We start from the raw sequence: 19395 nt of genomic DNA, 5'->3' as shown, positions 1-19395 counted from the left end.
AAATGGGAGGGGATGAGCGGAAAACAAATAGCAACATGGTAGACTTTGCGCAAACCTTATAAAAAATTACATTACATGATGAAAAGTTAACACTACCAGTAGTAAGAAATAGCAGCATTATGTACACTGTGATATGATGCACTGAGAAGGACACAACATTGCGTCTGTAGTAGTCCTGCCAGAAATGTGTGACCACCATCACATCCTAAGAAAACAACGGAGAAGCCCAAACCCAAACCAAGGGAGGAACATTCTAGAAATGTGTACATCAAGAATGTCAAGGTCATGAAGGACGTAAGAGACACTGAGGAGGTGTCACTGACTGGAGGTGAGACACGGGGTTCGATCTGGGGACAGAGAAAGACAGTAGGAAAAAAAAAACGTGATATTGGAATAAGATCTGGAATGACTTAATAATAGTGCAAAGTGACTTTCTTATTGCTGATCACCGTTCTATGGTTGTCTAAATTGTTATTTCTAGGTAAAATTAAGGGAGGGGCATAGAGGTATTCTCTGAACTACCACTGCAGCATTTCTGTAAGTGTAAAATGATTCCAAAATAAAAAGTTATAAAAGATAGTACTAAATGTAAATAGACTAAACATCTCAATTAAAGACAGATTGTTGGGGCACCTGGGTGACACAGTTGGTTAAGCATCCGATTCTTGGTCATGATCTAGGGTCCGGGGATCGAGCCCCACATTGGGCTCCATGCAGGAGTCTGCTTGAGATTCTGTCTCTTTCTCCCTCTGCCCCTCCCACTCGTGTCCTATCTTTCTAAAATAATTAAATAAATCTTTAAAAAAATAAAAGACAGATTGTTATATTAACTATATATCTTGATTGATCCAAATATCCATCAAAAGGGAATAAACAGCAGTGTCTGAGTAGTTCGATTGGTTAGTGACTGCCTTCGGCTCGGGTCATGATCCCAGAGTCCCAGGATCGAGTCCTGCATTGGGCTCCCAGCTCCATGAGGAGTCTGCTTCTCCCTCTGACATTCTCCCCTCTCATGCTCTCTCTCTCAAACAAATGAGTAAAATCTTTTTTTTTTTTTTAAAAAGGGAATAAACAAATTCTCATATTCATTCAATACTGCTCAGTCATAAAAAGGAACAAACTGCTAATACCTCAGGAACATGGACACATTTCATAGATACTGTGCTCAGCAAAAGAAGCCAGGCACCAAAGAGCTAAAACACTGAGACTTTTTTTTTTAATTTATTTTTTATTTATTTTCAGCATAACAGTATTCATTATTTTTGCACCACACCCAGTGCTCCATGCAATCCGTGCCCTCTATAATACCCACCACCTGGTACCCCGACCTCCCACCTCCTGCCCCTTCAAAACTCTCAGATTGTTTTTCAGAGTCCATAGTCTCTCATGGTTCACCTCCCCTTCCAATTTCCTCCAACTCCCTTCTCCTCTCTAACTCCCCATGTCCTCCATGCTATTTGTTATGCTCCACAAATAAGTGAAACCATATAATTGACTCTCTCTGCTTGACTTATTTCATTCAGCATAATCTCTTCCAGTCCCGTCCATGTTGCTACAAAAGTTGGGTATTCGTCCTTTCTGATGGAGGCATAATACTCCATAGTGTGTATGGACCACATCTTCCTTATCCATTTGTCTGTTGAAGAGCATCTTGGTTCTTTCCAAGGTTTGGCGACCGTGGCCATTGCTGCTATAAACATTGGGGTAGAGATGACCCTTCTTTTCACTACATCTGTATCTGGGTAAATACCCAGTAGTGCAAGGGTCATAGGGAAGTTCTATTTTTAATTTCTTGAGGAATCTCCACACTGTTCTCCAAAGAGGCTGCACCAACTTGCATTCCCACCAACAGTGTAAGAGGGTTGCCCTTTCTCCACATCCCCTCCAACACATCTTGTTTCCTGTCTTGTTAATTTTGGCCATTCTAACTCGTGTAAGGTGATATCTCAATGTGGTTTTAATTTGAATCTCCCTGATGGCTATGATGATGAACATTTTTTCATGTGTCTGACAGCCATTTGTATGTCTTCATTGGAGAAGTGTCTGTTCATATCTTCTGCCCATTTTTTGATATGATTGTCTGTTTTGTGTGTGTTGAGTTTGAAGAGTTCTTTATAGATCCTGGATATCAACCTTTTGTCTGTACTGTCATTTGCAAATATCTTCTCCCATTCCGTGGGTTGCCTCTTTGTTTTCTTGACTGTTTCCTTTGCTGTGCAGAAGCTTTTGATTTTGATGAAGTCCCAAAAGTTTATTTTCGCTTTTGTTTCCTTTGCCTTTGGAGACATATCTTGAAAGAAGTTGCTGTGGCTGATATAGCACCAAGAACCATAAGATACCTGGGAGTAAACTTAACCAAAGAGGTAAAGGATCTGTACTCGAGGTACTACAGAACACTCATGAAAGAAATTGAAGAAGACACAAAAAGATGGAAGACCATTCCATGCTCTTGGATCGGAAGAATAAACATTGTTAAAATGTCTATACTGCCTAGAGCAATCTATACTTTTAATGCCATTCCAATAAAAATTCCACTGGTATTCTTCAAAGAGCTGGAGCAAATAATCCAAAAATTTGTAGGGAATCAGAAGAGACCCCGAATCGCTAAGGAAATGTTGAAAAACAAAAATAAAATGGGGGGCATCACATTACCTGATTTCAAGCTTTACTACAAAGCTGTGATCACCAAGACAGCATGGTACTGGCATAAAAACAGACACATAGACCAGTGGAACAGAGTAGAGAGCCCAGATATGGACCCTCAACTCTATGGGTAAATAATCTTCGACAAAACAGGAAAAAATATACAGTGGAAAAAAGACAGTCTCTTCAATAAATGGTGCTGGGAAAACTGGGCAGCTATATGTAGAAGAATGAAACCCGACCATTCTCTTACACCGTACACAAAGATAAACTCAAAATGGATAAAAGACCTCAACGTGAAACAGGAATCCATCAGAATCCTAGAGGAGAACATAGGCAGTAATCTCTTCGATATCAAACACTGAGACTTTTGGTACAGTTCTAGGCACGTGAAATTCTAGAACAGGTAAAAGTAGTCTAGAACGACATAAATCAGGTCAGTGTTTGCCTGAGGTTGGGGGGAAGGGCTGGCCTGTGGAGCCTGTAAAGGGGTCCAGGGTACTTTCTCAGGAAGTAGTAATAGGATAGGGGTGGTGGCTGCAAGGGGGTCCAAATTTATGGACGTGCGCACGTATAACCAGTGAATTTTACTGTTTGCAAGTCATACTTCAGTGAAGCTGACTAAAAAGGAAAGGTAGGAAGCCTTCCCGCCGCTCAGCTGTGGTGATTAGGGCAGCACGTGAAGAGACAGAGGACAGGCGTAGGAAGTGTATGGGTCTGGGCTCTGAGACTTAGCCTAACCCCAGATTCCAACAGACCGTAGAAGTCAGGTCAGGACATTCTCTCAGAAGGGTGTGCTCCCTCCTGGACCAGGGTTAGCCATGGTAGCCCACCTCCCCACAGCTCCATTCTCAGGGCAGCCAGCGCCAGTTTTTAAGGCTACAAGGAGGATGTCACTGAAGACTAGTCCTCAGCACGTGGATGGCACACTTCAAAAATCTCACAGGAAAGAAAGTATTTAAAAGCTGTCTGGTAAGCTTTGGACCCGGATTCCCATGACTGGGTTATAGTATCATAAACTGTGTGGCTCCAGTGATGTGACTGCACTGAGGTCCGATGACTGCTGAATGGACACGCTTGCTGTGTCTAACTATGAAAATAACACCAACTCCATCCCCTTTCCACACACAGCCACGCTTTTGAAGACGTCAGCAGAATAAGTCACTATTGATTTTTCGTTGTTGTTTAGGAGCATAATTAGAGCAAAGATCTACAGAGGGATTTCTGTATGTCAGGCCCTGCGAAGTGCTTTGCATGCATTCCGTGTAATCCTCACCAGAGCCTCTTTAAGGGTTTTAAGAGATGAGAAAATTGAGGTCAAGAGGGTTTGGGACTAACTTGCTTGAGGTCACCTCTGTGTGCTACTCACACTGCTGTCAGGGCTGAGACTGAGCTGGCATCTATCTGGTTGCACAATCTGATTGATTTCTTCAGTATTGTACAGAAGAGATTAGACCCACTCTTTCATGAGAAAGATATTTGTGTTAATGTAATGTTATTATATATATATAAATATATATATTTATTTTTGAGAGAGAGAGAGCACATGCATGCGCAAGTGGGGAGAGGGGCAGAAGGAGAAGCAGGCTCCCCACTGAGCGGGAAGCCCGATGCAGGACTCAATCCCAGGACCCTGGGATCATGACCTGAGCCGAAGGCAGATACTTAAGTGACTGAGCCACCCAGGGGCTCCACATTTGTGTTAACAATGATGATACTTGATCTGACGAAGCTTCCAAAGCCACGGTGGTGAAACAGGAAAACACAAAATGGAGAAAAATGAGAAAAGCACACACTCTAGTTAGAGGATAGAACTTGTCTTTGGTCCTTTGGGATACTATTTCCCTTTACCAGACAGGCTCCTACAAAGTTTCAAAGACTCTTTCCTAGAAATAAAGAAATAAGAAGACCAGTGCCAGGTATGAATCAGTGCTGAGTCACCCTGGGCTGCATCTTGTCGGTGGATTTCAAAAGTCTTTGTCTGGGTCACATTTCCACTCTGCACATTTCCACTCTGCACATTTCCACATTTCCACGACTATTCCACGACCATTTATTGAAGAAGGTAGGAGCAGTGTCTTACACTGGTTATAAACTACTTTCATACATCCCCGTCTCAATTTTAACAACTGCTCTGTGAGCTAGGGAAGGCACGGCTCCTGTTGTGAACCTTCTGAGGAAGGAGGACAGGGAGACTCGTGCAAGACATCTTCTGCCCAAGCTCCCTGGTAACACAGGGGCAGAGAGCACAGACCTCAGATTCGCCAGTGGCTGCTGGGCGGCTGGGCATCCTGGAGCACGAGTTGCTCTCGGCCCAACATTTCCTATGTCAAGTTCAAACTGTTAGTGGGAACATCTGTTCAACATGAAGGTGATACTTGAACTATCCTATTTGGCAAAATAACAGAAGCACATTTCCAAGGGCACGCTAAGGCAGGCACCAGGAAATGACAACAGGTCCTCTGCTCAATAGTGACATTACCTGACTTATTAGAAGTTATGGATTCTAAAATGCACCATTATTACATACCACTAAGAAAGAAAAGTTCTCGCAATTAAACTATGACACCCACTGATTTTAAGATGCGTCCTAGTCTCAGATCTATGGAAATGTATCTTAGTAATGAGGAAATATGAAGTTCAAGACTAGCTTCCTCAAACTGGGGATTTTAACCTCTGTAGAAGCCACCAGCTCTTTAATTTATCGGTATTATTAAGCAGTAACAACACCGAGTGCCAGGCCCATCAGTGGGAAGAGAAGAGGGAAGATGAGTAAAGGCATCATCATCTCCAGCATTCAGAAACCCCCCTCTCATACCGGGTCCTCAGGGAGGATTTCGAGAGCCGGGAGCTGCAGAGCATGGGGCAGTGTCTCTCAGGTCTCCTCTGTCTCCTTAAGGTCAAGACCCATCCGATGATGAAAGACTCAATTCTCCTGGACCAAACTCTGAGCAGGTATTTGGAGCATGTCGATGACAATTTCTTGACACCCATTTCTCTTTTTCAGTGATGAACTAGAGAAAAATTCTAACACCCTGCTTCACGTACATTATCACACTGAATTCTCAAAATAACTGTATGAGTTGGGCATTATTAACCCTTTCATAATGTTTAAAGGATGAAGAATGGGGAGCTCAGAAAAGCTAAATAACCAGGGTGAGGTTGGTCGAGGTTCAACCCAGAGTCCGTTTTGCCCCTCAAAGGCCATGCGCTTTCTACTGGACAGGGGGCAGACAGCAGGGAGGAGGAAGGCTTATCAAGGTTTGAAAACCACTGCTACTCTGACGTGAAGTCTAGAAGGCTGATGATCTGTCTGAACGATGACCCAGTAAACAACAAGCCCCCTTCGGCTACGGGAGAGCTCACTCAATCTGGGGACCCACTTGGTCAGTAGGATGGCTGTTCACCTTTTGGAGGTGATTTGGGTACAGGCCTAGCTGCACGTGGGAAGACAGCTTAGCCAGCCACACAACGAGTGGTGAAAAGGGGCGTGAACACAAGTAATTACAACATAGGGCAAAGTGTGGAAAGGGCCATCGTCACAAATGTCCCCTGAACTGGAACAGCTCTTCAGGGAGCCAGCTCCAAGCCACAGAGAGGTCACTGCTGGCAGAGGTGACCAGGGAGGTGGCATGTGAGCTGTACCGTGAAGAACAGACAGATACAGATAGGAGGAGAAGGAAGGGGAAGGCATCGGAGAGGAGCCCGTGGCCTGAGAAGCAGGTCTTCTGGTTTGGCTGCAACACAGGGAAGTAGCCGGAGAGAGATCTGGAGAGGTGGCTCAGGGTAAGATTTCCAAGGGCTCTGAATAGCAGAGTAAAGATAGCTCTTCAGATGGGAAACGTGGAGCCCCCCACCCCCAAGAATTTTGAGTAGGACAGGGACTGTGAGCAACAGCAGGCCCCTGTGGGAGCAGGGGGAGAGGTGCCCTTGTGGGGCACGGACTAGGGACAAACAGCCGGTGGGAAAGTTATGGCCCTAAATCACATGTGATGCCTAAAAACTCGCACTCGGGCAGGGGCACAGGCAAAGGTCAATTCCAAAGGATTTAGGGGACACGAAAACAAGGGAAACAGGAGAGACACGTTAGAACAATGGTGCTTAACCAGGGGAGACTTGGCCCTCACGGGACCCGTTTCCTTACCACCCCTGGGAGGAGGGTGCCCCAGCGTCTAGTGGGGCAAGGTTAGGGATGTGGCTGAACATCCTACAACACACAGAACGGCCTTCCTCAACCGAGAATGATCAGGTCCAAAATAATCAATAGGGGTGAAATTCAGAAACACCATTTTAGAGCCACAAGGAAACAAAAGTGGAAAGTAAAGGTGTGACGCTGGGCCTGAGACCAAAAAGCAGAGAAACTCCGGGACTGGCTCGGCACAGACCACACACCTGTCTGTCATTCCTCTCATCTATAAGTTTGTGCACCTGCTACAGGTCAGGCTATGAGCGGCACCCAAGACAGGAACGCACACAGTCCTTGTCCTCAAGGCCCTGCCAGCAGGAAGGGAGAAAGCACATCAGAAACCCAAACACGTCTATGAACACAGAGGTGCCTGGACACGTGTGTGCAGGAAAGACTAAGAAGGAATGTTCTGAAATATCAGTGATTGTCTCTAACTTGGAATTCACACTTTTATTTTTCTCCATGTTTTTCCATGAAAACAGGGATGAATTGAAAAAAATGAAAACAATTCTGGGTTTTTTAGTGAGCACAGCTCAATCTCATCAGTTAGAACAAAGAGAAGTAGGTCCTTGGGCCACAGATTTCCCTTCCAACCTCACCCCAGGTGCCGTGTCTCTGGGATCCGGTGAGGGATGGAGAATGGGGAGCCACGGAGCAGAGGAAGGACCCCCTCTTCCACTTGGAAGGTTGATGTGGGAAACCCCCCCCCCCCCGCAGTTCCTTCAATCCCTCCCCTGGCTACATGTTGGGCATTGTTTTATGTGCTCAAGATACAGCACTGAACAAAACAGACGAAATCCCTGCCCTTGGGATATTGAGATTCTAGTAAGAGGAAACAGACAAGAGAACAAATATGAAAAACATACTAAAATATGTATGTTCAGTGGTTATAAGTACTAATGAGAAAAAGAAGGCAGAAAAGAGAGTTGAAAATAGGTACAAGGGCTGTAGTTTATACAGAGAAGCCAAGGAAGACCTTGCTGAGGTGACACGTGATAGAAGGAGAGCCGAGGGGGCAGGGGGAGGAGGCAGGGGCAGTGCCTGGGCGGAGGAACAGCAAAGCCCCGAGGCAGGGGGAAGGAGAGCGCCTGCTGGGCTCAGAGACCAGCAAGAAGACCACGTGCTGGAGAGAAGGCAGAGAATAGATGAGGTCGGAGAGGGAAGCAAGGGTCAGGTCGCCCAGGCTAGTGAGCCATTGTAAGGACTTGGCCTTTTCCCTGTGCCAGACCAAAGGCCACCAGTGGGTTCTGAGGGAGAGAGTGGCAGATCTGAGGTGGTTCAACAGGGAGACCAGCAAGGAGTCCGTCCCTGAGACCCCAGAGACAGTTGCTGGTGGAATGCGCCAGGAGAGGGGTGGGGGAGGTGAAGAGCGGTCGGGAATCTGGGTATCTTCTGCAATTAGACAGGACAAGATTCCCTGGTGGGTTGGATGTGGTTGGTGAGAGAGAGAAATCAAGAATGACTCTGGGTGGGGGGGTTGCCTGGGTGGCTCAGTCGGTTACGTGTCATGATCTCAGTGTCCCGGGATCGAGCCCGACGTTGGGCTCCCTGCTCAGCAGGGCGTCTGCTTCTCCCTCTACCCTGCTCATGCTCTCTCTCTCAAATAAATACATGAAATCTTGGGGGGGGGGGAAGAATGACTCCAGAGTATATGTCTCAAGAAGGATAGACAGAGAAGGCCGTGGGAAGAGCAGGTTTAAGGGAAGAGGCCAGAGGGAGGCTGGGATGGCTCTTGGATCTCCTGGAGGTGATCTCCTGCCGAAGAAAGCGGCAGGCCATGTGAAGGTCAAGGGAGACCAGCAGGCAGGAGACGAAAATGTGGGGTGGGTAAGAGTGCAGAGGGTGTTAACGGCCCCCAACGTGGACGCGGAGAAGAGGTCTATGGGGATAAAGGAAACCAGGAAAGCCGCTGCCTGTGAGAAGGGAAAGTCGGAGGCCACGCATCACAGAGGAGGTGATGGAGCAACTGCCTGTCGCAAACTGAAATCTTTTCCTACTGGTTCATTTCAAATTATACTCAATGTGGCTTTCCTGGATACCAGTGTGAGGCAACCCGGAACTGAACAGATGAGATCTAGTAACTTCTAGATGGTTCCAGTCATCTGGAACGACAGCCTAGCAAGGGGCATGACTGAGTGCCCGGGAACTGAGGCACCTGGGGAACCCCGAAACCAGTTCCTTCACCTTCTCTCAATCTGGGCACAGACATGGGTAAACACTGTTCCCCTCTCCCCCATAAAGGCAACATGCAGGAACGCTCCAGCTCCCCTCAAAAGGACCTGAGGATCCAGCCTGAGCCACAGGTCGGGGCAGCGCTTCATGTCACGGATACACTACTGGGCCTGTACGGTTTCCTATGGCTTCCCGTTCTTTCTGCTTTTCTACCCTATGCTGCAAGCCCAAACCGCCGGTGACATTCACAATCACAAGATGGCTCTGAAGCCCAAGATACAGGAGGATAAACGACTTGAGAGGTCTTGGAATAGGGCACATTTGTTACTTGCCTGTTGTGGAAGCTACCAGAAGGAAAGCTACTGAAGTTCTGAAACTGTGTCTTGGATCTCTAGCACCTGGGGCGTGTCTGGAACTGTATCTTGGATCTCCAACACCTGGGGTGTGCCTGGGTCAGTATTTGTTATGTGAATAATTCAAGAATCATCAGAAAGTCAGTAAAGAAATGGCACACTTATTAGGCACAATGGACCAATTTCTAGCAATGAACATGCCATATAATTCCAACGTTCACTGCCCTTAGATTAACAATAACAAGCATATATGTTGGACATCTTCTAAGCTTGGACCCTGTTCTGATGCTGTGTTAGCTCTGAGGGGGCATTGCAGAGCCAGACAAACATGGGGCAGGGACAGACTTTTAACAAGAACTAACAGAAGAACAGGAGACTTTCAGATGGCAGCAAGGGCTCCAGAAAGACAGAGAGTACCAGGGGGCAGATGGCAATTCTGCTTCCCAGGACCCCCTGAGAAGCCAGGATCTGAATGGGTGGGGAGGAGCCATCAGGCCCCAAAAGGGGTGGGCACAGTCCAGGGAGAAGGAGCAGCAGGTACAGAGGCCCCATAAGAGTTACAGGAGTTTGGGCCGCATCAGGCACACCGATGTGTGGCAGAAACTAACTGGGTGTGACAGAGAGAAGTGCAAGACGAGGCTGGAGAGGCAGGACCCAGGATGTGGAGGGCCCCGGTAGACCTTCCTGCAGGCCTGGGTTGTCTTTTTTCAAATTTATCTTTTAATTTTTGTTTGAGAAAAAGAAAGAGAGCAAGAGCGAGTGCGCGTCCGGGTCCTGGAGAGGGGTGGAGGGGGAGGGAGAGAGACTCTCAAGCAGGCTCCATGCTCAGCATGGAGCCCAACATGAGGCTCCATCTCAAGACCCAAGTCAGAGACTCAGATCAGGACCTGAGCTGAAATCGAGAGTCTGACACTTATCCGCTCACCTGAATGAACCATCCACATGCCCCGGAGCTGGGTTGTGTTTTAAGTCACAGCGGAGGGAAGGAGGGTAAGGGAGTGTGAAAGCGCCCTGTGAATTTCAGGAATGACACACAAACCCTGTCGGGAACCCTGTTTGTAATGCCTGTTTTTGACACATCTGGAAGAGACGCCTTTCTCTTACAGAAATTGGAAGATTAAGTTAGGAGCAACTACTTTAGGACCGATGGTAGGTAATCTCTGGGCTCTGACGAACTCAAGGACCCAATCTAACCCCCCAGGGGCAGCCTCGCCTCCATTCTGGAGCAGGGCTCCCTGCGAGGGCAGAGATGTTCCGGAGGGTGTACAGTCAGTTCTGTATGTCTGAACTGGAATGCCTGTAAATGGGAAGGCTCTCCAGTTTGCACAGGGAACTCTCCTTTACCCACTGCTGTGTTATAAACCCTCACCACCTCTTTCACTCCATCTGGGAACCTGCTTGGTACCCGGGGACGTGTGAGTGGGAGACCCTGAGGCGTTCCCATCTGCAGATCTACTATAGAGCTCTGTCACAGCGGGAGCCAGACCTGGCCCAGGAGAGAAAGGAAAACTCTCAAATCTCATCTTCCCCTTTATATTGAAAGCTTATTTTAGATCTAATACCATAGAGGTTACCCTTTTAAGAAGAAGAAAATACAACATGTCAAGAATTTGGTTTCCAACCACAGGCAATATATCCGCACCTGCTTAAACAACAGATGGGTTTGAGATGGGCTCAGCAAGACCCCTTCCCTCCCAGCCAGGGACTTGCTCCCATCTCAACCCTACAGGACCCCATCAGAATCCACTCTCCTCCTGAGACTGTTCCACTTTTCCCTCCCTTCATGATAGCCAACCCTGAACATTTGTGTTCTCCCATCCTGTGTCACTCCACAAACTGGGACCCTCAATCCCTGTTGAAGTAATGATCAAAATATGTATGCTTGGGCCACCTGGGGGGGCTCAGTTGGTGAAGCGGCTCCCTTTGGCTCAGGTCATGATCTCAGGGTCCTGGGATCAAGCCCCATGTTGGGTGCCCTGCTCAGTGGGGAGTCTGTTTCTCCTTCTCCCTCTGCTCCTTATCCCCCTGCTTGTGCTCTCTGTCTGTCTTTCTCAAATACATTTAAAAAAAAAATCTTTAAAACAAAGTATCTAGGCTTGATTGGACACCGCCAGTGTTCACGAGAGCCCTTCGAGAACTGGTGAGCACACGCTGACTTAGGCAGCTGGTTTGCTGCTAGTGTTCCACACAGAACAGCCTCTGTCTTTAGATGCAGAGCAAGCAGGGGGCAGGGACAAAGGACTTCTAACTACGCTGCCCACTGGTCTTCAGCAGTAGCACCAGAAGAGCTGACGCTTCCATAGCCCCGCAAAGTCCTGGGCACGGTGGTAGTGCTTTATATACACCAAGCTTACCACAAACTTATCTCACAGTGATCACATAAGTATAAAGTTACTGTTTCTGCTTTACAAGGGAGGAAACTGAGGCATGGAGAAGTTGGGTAATCTGCGTCGCCTAAGGCTACGTAGCTAGCTACTAAGTGCTGGGATTTGCACCCAGGCAGCCCAACTCCAAAGCCCTGGTCTCTACTGTCTCAGCTCCCTACAGCCTCTTGTATCATGGCATATCCTGATAGAACAATCTAGAACTCCTCCCCGACCTCTTCTCCCCTCCCCTTGCCCGTGCCCCATTCGTCAGCTCCTGCTCCCGCATGTGACCTGGAATGTTCTAGTTCTAACCTTCTGTGCAAAATCTCTTTTTGAAGGTTAACAGTTGCAGCCCTTGCAGCCCAAATAAGATCTGTGTGAAGTTTTTAGTAATTCGTTCTTGAAATTTTCCCAGGAGAAGTTTCTCAACAGTGAGGTATATAATCTTAGAGATGATCTATGAAGGGACTCATAGGAGCTTCAGCTGCCCCCAGCCTCCCACCCTTGTGGGGTATTTGCTGGGAAGAGAAATACAGGGGGTATAAGAGTCCTGATTCAGACCCAGGGGGTATCCCAAGGGCAGGCCCAGGAGCTCAGGCTACTGTAGCTTCTTCCCTGAAAGTCTTGGCTCCTCCTTCTTGGAAGCGGGGCAGAGGGGAGATGCATCCCGGATTACCCCCAGCTGGGGTCAGAAAAGCTTTGCCGCCATAGTCTTCGCTCCCCCCAGCAGGAATCAGAGCAGATCTACCGACTAAACATTCTAGATAACTCTCAAGTGACCTTTCGGGGCTAAAGTTTGCAAACCCAAAACTTCTAACCCACTGCCTTTTCTAACTAAGCCCAGCTATCAGTTTCCAGGCCTGGGGAAATCCACTCCTTACCTTTTATCAATTAGTCAAGACAAGAGCAACCTTTGAGGAGTTAGCATTTCTGGGGCTCAAGGAGGCTGTAGAGGAGAGAGGACTGGAAACCCTTTTAAGAATGGACTCCGGGGCCTCCCCCCAGGAACTCAGGCACCAGCCCCAAGTCACCCGAAGCTGGAGAAAGAGCTTCGCCACAATCCTCCTCCGGAGGCTGGCTAACCACAGAGTCCCCTGCCAGGCTGGAGCGCAAAGCCAGGAGCACAACCAGAGCCTCAGGCTCGACCACAAACCAGGCCTGCAAGACCGCGATTTGTGGAACAGTAACTCAGTGAAAGAAGCCGGCCCAGCCAGCCCCTCTGGGGGGAACGCACCTCCCCAGATTGGCTCCCAGATTGGCTTCCCCTCCCAGGCCTGGGCCCGAGCAGAGGGAATGCTAAAACAGAACCAGCTAAAGCTCTTGAAAATGACAAAATACTAGCCCTGGAAGGGGCCTCCAAAGTCCTCACGTTATGGAAGTGACAACTGACACCCCGAAACCAGAGGCTACGATGCATTCCGCCCCTTCCCCCCCAGCCCATGGGCAATATAATCTTCACTGCAACCCCTCAGGAAAAGAGGCTATGTCAAGAACTGAACATACAGACAGGTTGGGATTTGGGAAGTTTGGAGGTTTGGGGGTGCAAAAACAAAGTCTGGGAAAACACCCTTTAAGGACTGCATGGCTACCAGCACGGTACTTCCTCTTAGGGGGTCCCAGAGCCAGACGGGTGGGTGGGGCTGGGTAGTGACCTGTCAGCAAGGGCCCTGGGGACCTCTGATGGCAGTCTGTGTCTAGGTGTCCTGCAACTTCCATGCATGGCACTTCGAAGGTTTCCTCCAAGTACCAAGACAGGTTTCAAGTCACCCAGGAGGAAAAGAGTTGGGAAGAAAGCCACATGGGTGGAGAAGCAGGGAGGAGAGAGACCAACTTTAGAAAGTTTAGAAGAGGATTCATGCAGCCCAAAAGACCCAATAGCAACCACAGGGGCAAAAAAGTCAGGAAATGCTGCTGGAGCAGCCAGTGCAGTAACCAGACTGCCAGCCAGTGGGGTGAACTGGGAGGGAGGGGGTGGAGGCTTAAATTTAGCCAGGTAAACAGGGCCTCTGCGGGGGGGGGGGGTGAGTAGTGGCAGAGCTCTCACCTGCTGCATGGAGTTGGGGCACCACCTCTCGCTGCAGGGAGGTTGCGGCAGGAACTGCCCCAAACAGCAGGCCCGCTCCCAGGGCTCCGCCAACAAGGGGTCACACTGCTCCTCAGAGTTGGGTAGAAGGTTATTTTTACTTTCAAAGGTGGCTCGGATTGTAAACTATCCGACCCTCTCATCCCTATCACAGTCTCTATTCCCAAACCCTCTGCTGGATTTTCCTGGATTCCTGCCCACAGTTGGAAGATGCTCAGTAGAAACCAGCCAAGAATGCCCTGATGAGGCTGGGGAAGCCCCCATATCCTCTCCCTGCTAGGGATTTTTTTTTTTTTTAAAGATTTTATTTATTTATTTGACAGACAGAGATCATAAGCAGGCAAAGAGGCAGGAGGAGAGAGAGGAAGGGAAGCAGGCTCCCTGCTGAGCAGAAAGCCCCGTAGGGACTCGATCCTAGGACCCTGGGATCAGGGCCCGAGCCAAAGGCAGAGGCTTTAACCCGCTGAGCCACCCAAGGCGCCCCTCCCTGCTGGGGATCTTTCTATCAGTGCTGTCGTGAGTCTTGCACGACCTGAGGAGACACAAAAGCCAGTCCCACCACCACCGCCACCATAACTGAGGGGGGCATTCAGGTGTGGGAAAAGGTGGAGGCCGAGAGAAGACCTGTGTAGAAGACTACTAAGGAGGTAAATGACAGTTTGGAAAGTTGCTAGGCAGAACAAAATCAGAAGAGGGAACAGGAACGCTTTTGTGGACGTGTTGGTTGTTATTTCAGAGAAGGTAAGGACTATCACCTCATATAAAAATTTCCTCTCCTGCTGGAGATGCCAGGTGGAGCAATCCAGAAACCAGAAGAACCATCCTAGAAGTAAAAATTAGAACTAGGCCTATGCCCTTCTTGAAGAAGAGCAAACGAAATAATCTTTCAGCTGCCATGAGAGTGAGGAGTGTGGGGGTGAGGGGGCATGAAATATGCAGGTGAATAACAATCCCAGATTTCTGCTTTTTGCAGCATATGGCACCCAGCAATTTGGCAAGAACCCTTTCACTTATGCTTTGGGGATAGAAACAATTTTAGGAAACAGTTTTTTTTCAAGTCAGTAAGACACCCTTCGAGATACTACAATAGCCAAATGGACTAAGGAGGAGACTGGTTTTAGGCACCCTGGGCAAACCCCTAACCCACACACACGCCCTCGCTCATATATTCATACTCAAATACATAAGAAACCAGAGCCTGGGAAAGTAGGAAATCACACATGGAAGGGGGCCAGCCAGTTCCTCCAAGGCCGGCTGCTGTTCCCCACGCAGGGAGAACTGTGCCCCTTCCCTCCCTGCTACCACCCCGCCCTCAGTGTGCCACATGCCCTAGGTCTGATTTTCTTTAAGATAGGAAAGGGAGCTGTGGCTGCCCTTAGGAATTTATCCACAAATTGTCTCTTTAGATCCTTTTATTCTATTCAGCTCCTAGCCTGGGGTCAGGTCCACCTGCACATTTTAGTGCCAAGACCTGGTGTTCTGTCTACCCCTTCCCTTGAGCTCATGGACTTGACTTCATCCCCATGAAGAGCCAGCTACATGTATCACTGCTCACAATTGTGCAAAAGAGGTCTCCCAGCATTGCCTTCCCTTCCCAGGAGACACACCTCCTTCTTGCTATTTATAACCACAAATCTTCTGTGTCAAAGAGAGAACAGACACTATTTTGAAATGGAGGAAAACCACCACTCAGCCTTTCATAGGTTGATATGTTTGCCAGGACTTGTGTCTGTGAGCCTGGACAGGCATGTGGGCACAAGCTTGGGGCCTGGCATCCACTCATCCATGCCTGAGATTGGGAGTCTTGCTTTTGATAAGTCAAGCCCATGTGTGAACCCGACAGCAGCAGGAATGGCTGGGTCCAGGAAAGGGTCCCCAGGCTTTTCTGAGGGTGTGCCCTCTGCTCCCAGGGCCCTCTGTTGCCTTAGGGGCCAGCCACAGAAGGAGTCACCCTAAGGTTCCACCCATGTGGGTGCGTAGGTGCTCGTATTGGGCCCTGCCCCACTGACCCAGAGTTTTCTGCACCCACGTTGTGGCATGGTGCAGCTCTATCAATTGGGCACGTTCCTGGGTGACCGTAGCAGTTCAGAGGGCTCGTAACATGATCCTGCGCCTTTCTCCTTCAGGTACTAGGCTGAAACTTTGCCTGGAGTGGTAGTAACTGAAAGCTGTTGCCAAAGTGGTCAGGTGGCGAAGACAGTGAAGGAGGGGCTGGGCAGAGCGGACAGCAGATGCCTCGGTTCACAGCTGGGTAACCAAATCCCGAGCTGAACCATTTCAGTCTTCCTCTTGCAAAACGGGAGCAATCGTGCTCCACATACACTGAATCATCTCTCACAATGACCTGCAGGATGGAAATATCGAGGACATTTGGCTCTGACTAGAGTGCACGGCCAAATAGCCACGGAGGCTCCACTAAAAGATGGAGAAAGGTCCCTTCTCACTTCTCCCAGGGCAGGGATGGATGAGGCCGAGGAGCGGAAAAGAAAACAGAAAGGTCGCCAATTCCATTCAGGGCTTTACCTGCTCTGAGGGTTAGGCAGGAAATCGGGCACCAAACTAATTCTGCTCCAGGGGGTTAAAATAATCCAGATGTAGTCCTCACCCCAGTCCGCTGATGTGGGGCTCACAGGAGTCCAGCTGAGCCCAGAAAAGTGAGCAAGAAGCTCCGAGGGGCTCGAACCGGTCCCGGCGCACACCCGGCTCCCTCCCCGGCCGCCCTGCCGTGGGGACGCAGAGCCGCGGGAGCCCGGGCTGCGGCGGGGCGGGCGAGCAAGCCCCAACCTACCTGCCCGCGCTCCCGGCACCCAGCCCCGCAAGCTCGCGGGAGGCAGCGGCTCGCGGAGAGCTCGCCGCCCCAGCTTTGTTCGCGGCCCGGGGCGGGGGGCTGCTCTTCCCCGGGCGCTCCCTGCCCCCCACCTGACCCGCGGCCGTCCGCTCCGCGCGAGCACCGCGCTCCCCCGCCGAGCGCAGGGCCCCGCTCCTCGGAACCGCCGCGCCGCCGCCCCTCGGTCCTCGCTGCTGCCGGGAGCCGCACGCCGCCGGGCTGCCCGGGGCACCGCGAAGGCACCGTGCGCCGAGAAGTTTTGGCCGCGGAACCCGGGACGGGGATGCCTACTGGGCGGCGACGGCCGAGGGCCGGGGGCGGCGGCGGAGGCCCGCTCGCTCCCTTTCCCACCGCGGGCAGTCGGCGCTTACCTGCATGTCCCGCCGCCCGGCAGGCCCGCGGGCTCCGGCTCGCCGCTCCGCTCGGCCCGGCTCTTCCAGCGCCCGGCTGCGCCGGGTCGGCCGGGCGCGGCGGCTCGCGGTCTGGGGGCCCTGCCCCGCCGGGGGCGCCCGGTGCAGACCCTGCTTGGGCCCCCGCACTGGACTCTTCATCCGCCGCCCGGCGCGGGGCTGGCGGCGCGGACCAGCGCGCTTCGCTCCGGGAGTCCCGCCGGCGCGTCTGCTTGGTCCCCTAGATGCGGGGCAGCCTCCGCGGGCCCGGAGGAACGCCCCTCCTCCCCGGGCGGTCCTGGGTCTCGGGTCCGTGTACCCTACTGCCGCCGGCGGCGTTGGGGGGGACTCCCTGCTCGGCGTCCGGGACCCCCGAGCTCAGGGGGTGGGGGGAAGTCGGGGAGCGGAGCCCGCGGCCGAGCCAGAGGGAGGCCCTGGGCCCTGGGCGCCCGGCTCGGGCCGCGGCCGTCTGTCGTCGCTGGGCTGCGCGCCCTCCTCGGGAGCGCGGGACCCGAAGAAGTTTCGGCCCCAAGTTGGCTGCGGGGCGGGTGGCGGCCGCGGCAGGGAGTGCAGGGGCCGACGCTGGGCTAGTGGATCCCAAGGGCTCCACCGCCTCCGCCCCGCCTCCCGCGCCTCCTCCCCGCCCCCCGGCAGCCGCGCCGGCCCCCGGCTCACTCCTTCCCACCGGCAGAGCCCGCGACACCCCTCCCCAGGGCTCCTCCCAGGCGCTGGGACCGTGACCTCCGCACCTGCCTCCCTCCTCCCGGGCGTACTCGCTCGGCCCCTCGGCCCCTCCGCAGAACTGCCCGGGGCCTCGACGCGGGAGTGCCAGTGTACCCACCACCCCTGCCGCCCCGGAGGCGCGCCGCCCGCCCCTTTCCCCCTGCCGCCTCCTTCTCCCGGAACTCGACCTGGTCCTCCGAGAGGACCTGCGGGACTCTCCCAGCTCTCCTGCCAGGAGCCTCGAACTCGGGGCGCGGTGGAGCTGGAGGTTCTGAGAGCCAGGAGGGTTACTTCAACAGCTCTTCCATTTACACCAGCCACTCGCCTGGGTTTGTCTTCCTTTGAATGCCCCCAAAGAAATAGAATGAACTGTTACACTTTACAAACCCAAGTCATCCCTTCCTGTCTCGGGACTCCCACCCTTCTACAGCACCCAGCAGAGATCTCCGGGATGAGGAAATCTGGTGGAGGAGGGGCTCACCGAGTGAAATGTTTCCTAACATAAATAACATAACATAACATAAATGCATCCTCTGATCGCTGGTGCCACAGCTCTGGCGCTGAAATACTGGCCTACCTTTTTATGGAGAAACTGAGGCACAGAAAATTGGCACTATCAGTCCGTAGTCACGAAAGGGAATTAGTAGTCTGAAAAGTCCCTAGAGCTCAGTTTTTAGCCAGAGCCCAGACCCACGTTTAATTACTTTTATTGAAGTCCCCAAGTCCTGTTGGTAAGTTAGCTCACAGCACTCCTGGGTGAGCCGTGCGTGGAGTTCAAGGCTTCACAGGAGACAGGGCTCAAGCTCCTGCTGCTGGACCCTGTTCCAGACTCTAGTAACAGTATACCAACCAAGAGCAGTCAGCAGGTTTCCAGCATGCCCTCAAAATGCCTTTTCTTTTACATTCTGAAACCCCCTCTTCCCTGAGTAGGAAGTCACCCTGCTAAAGAAATTGCCTTTGAATGCAGTACAGTGAGGAAACAAAACAAAACAATTGTAATAATCAGAAGGCTTTGCCTTTTCTTAATTAGTAAGGCAACAAGGTGACAGCCTCCCCTTTCAGTGGGGGAAGGGGCCACAGGGAGCCTGAAGAAATGAGGGCCCAGGAACCCACCACGTTGGCTTGGCAATAAGGAGCTATTGTCCTTTGGCTTTTACAATAAGGAAAGTAAGAGCTGTTTTAGCAAATACCTGACTAATTAGAGGGAAAGGCTTCCCTGGAATTGTGCTGCCTCGGGCCGGAGGTTCTCTACGACTTTTCTCACCTCCCAGTGAATGGGGTTTATGAGACCAGGTCCAGCAACCTTAAATGAATGGCCTATAATTGCTGTGTGGGGGGGGGCTGCCTTCACCGAGGGGAGCTAGTTCAAGGCTTTATCTTTGGGGACAGATGGGAAGGGGAGCAAAGCTGGTCTAAAGCAGCCATAAAGGCTTTGAATCCACTTTGTCAAATTACAAATAGGCTCAGTTCCTCTCCTCCTCAGAAGAAAGCATCAGTTGTGGGGGTAGGGACTTTGTGGGAGGTCAAGGGAAAGTCTTGTCCTGGAGGCCCCTATCATTCTGGAATGCAACCTGGGGGATTGGGGGGGATGCTTCATAAACTGTTTATTGAGCCCTCAACATAGAGAGGATGCCTGAGATCGGTTCCCAGCTC

General features: G+C 51.1%; 1 protein-coding gene across 1 annotated transcript in view; it reads right to left on the bottom strand.

Moving 5' to 3' along the window:
• WNT5B (Wnt family member 5B) overlaps positions 1-17663 on the bottom strand; it is a 106947-nt gene extending 89284 nt beyond the window's left edge. Inside the window, exon 1 of the mRNA XM_045071546.1 lies at positions 17002-17663. Within this exon, the coding sequence (XP_044927481.1) occupies positions 17002-17181 (180 nt within the window). The 5' untranslated portion in view covers positions 17182-17663. The remainder of the gene's footprint in view (positions 1-17001) is intronic.
• Positions 17664-19395: the final 1732 nt, after the last annotated feature.

Source organism: Mustela putorius, unplaced genomic scaffold, assembly GCF_011764305.1.
Source record: "Mustela putorius furo isolate JIRA1106 unplaced genomic scaffold, ASM1176430v1.1 tig00003988_pilon_pilon_pilon, whole genome shotgun sequence".
NCBI classification, from domain to species: domain Eukaryota; kingdom Metazoa; phylum Chordata; class Mammalia; order Carnivora; family Mustelidae; genus Mustela; species Mustela putorius.
Note: the sequence above shows the minus strand (reverse complement) of the source record. Positions and strands in the feature narration are given on the sequence as shown.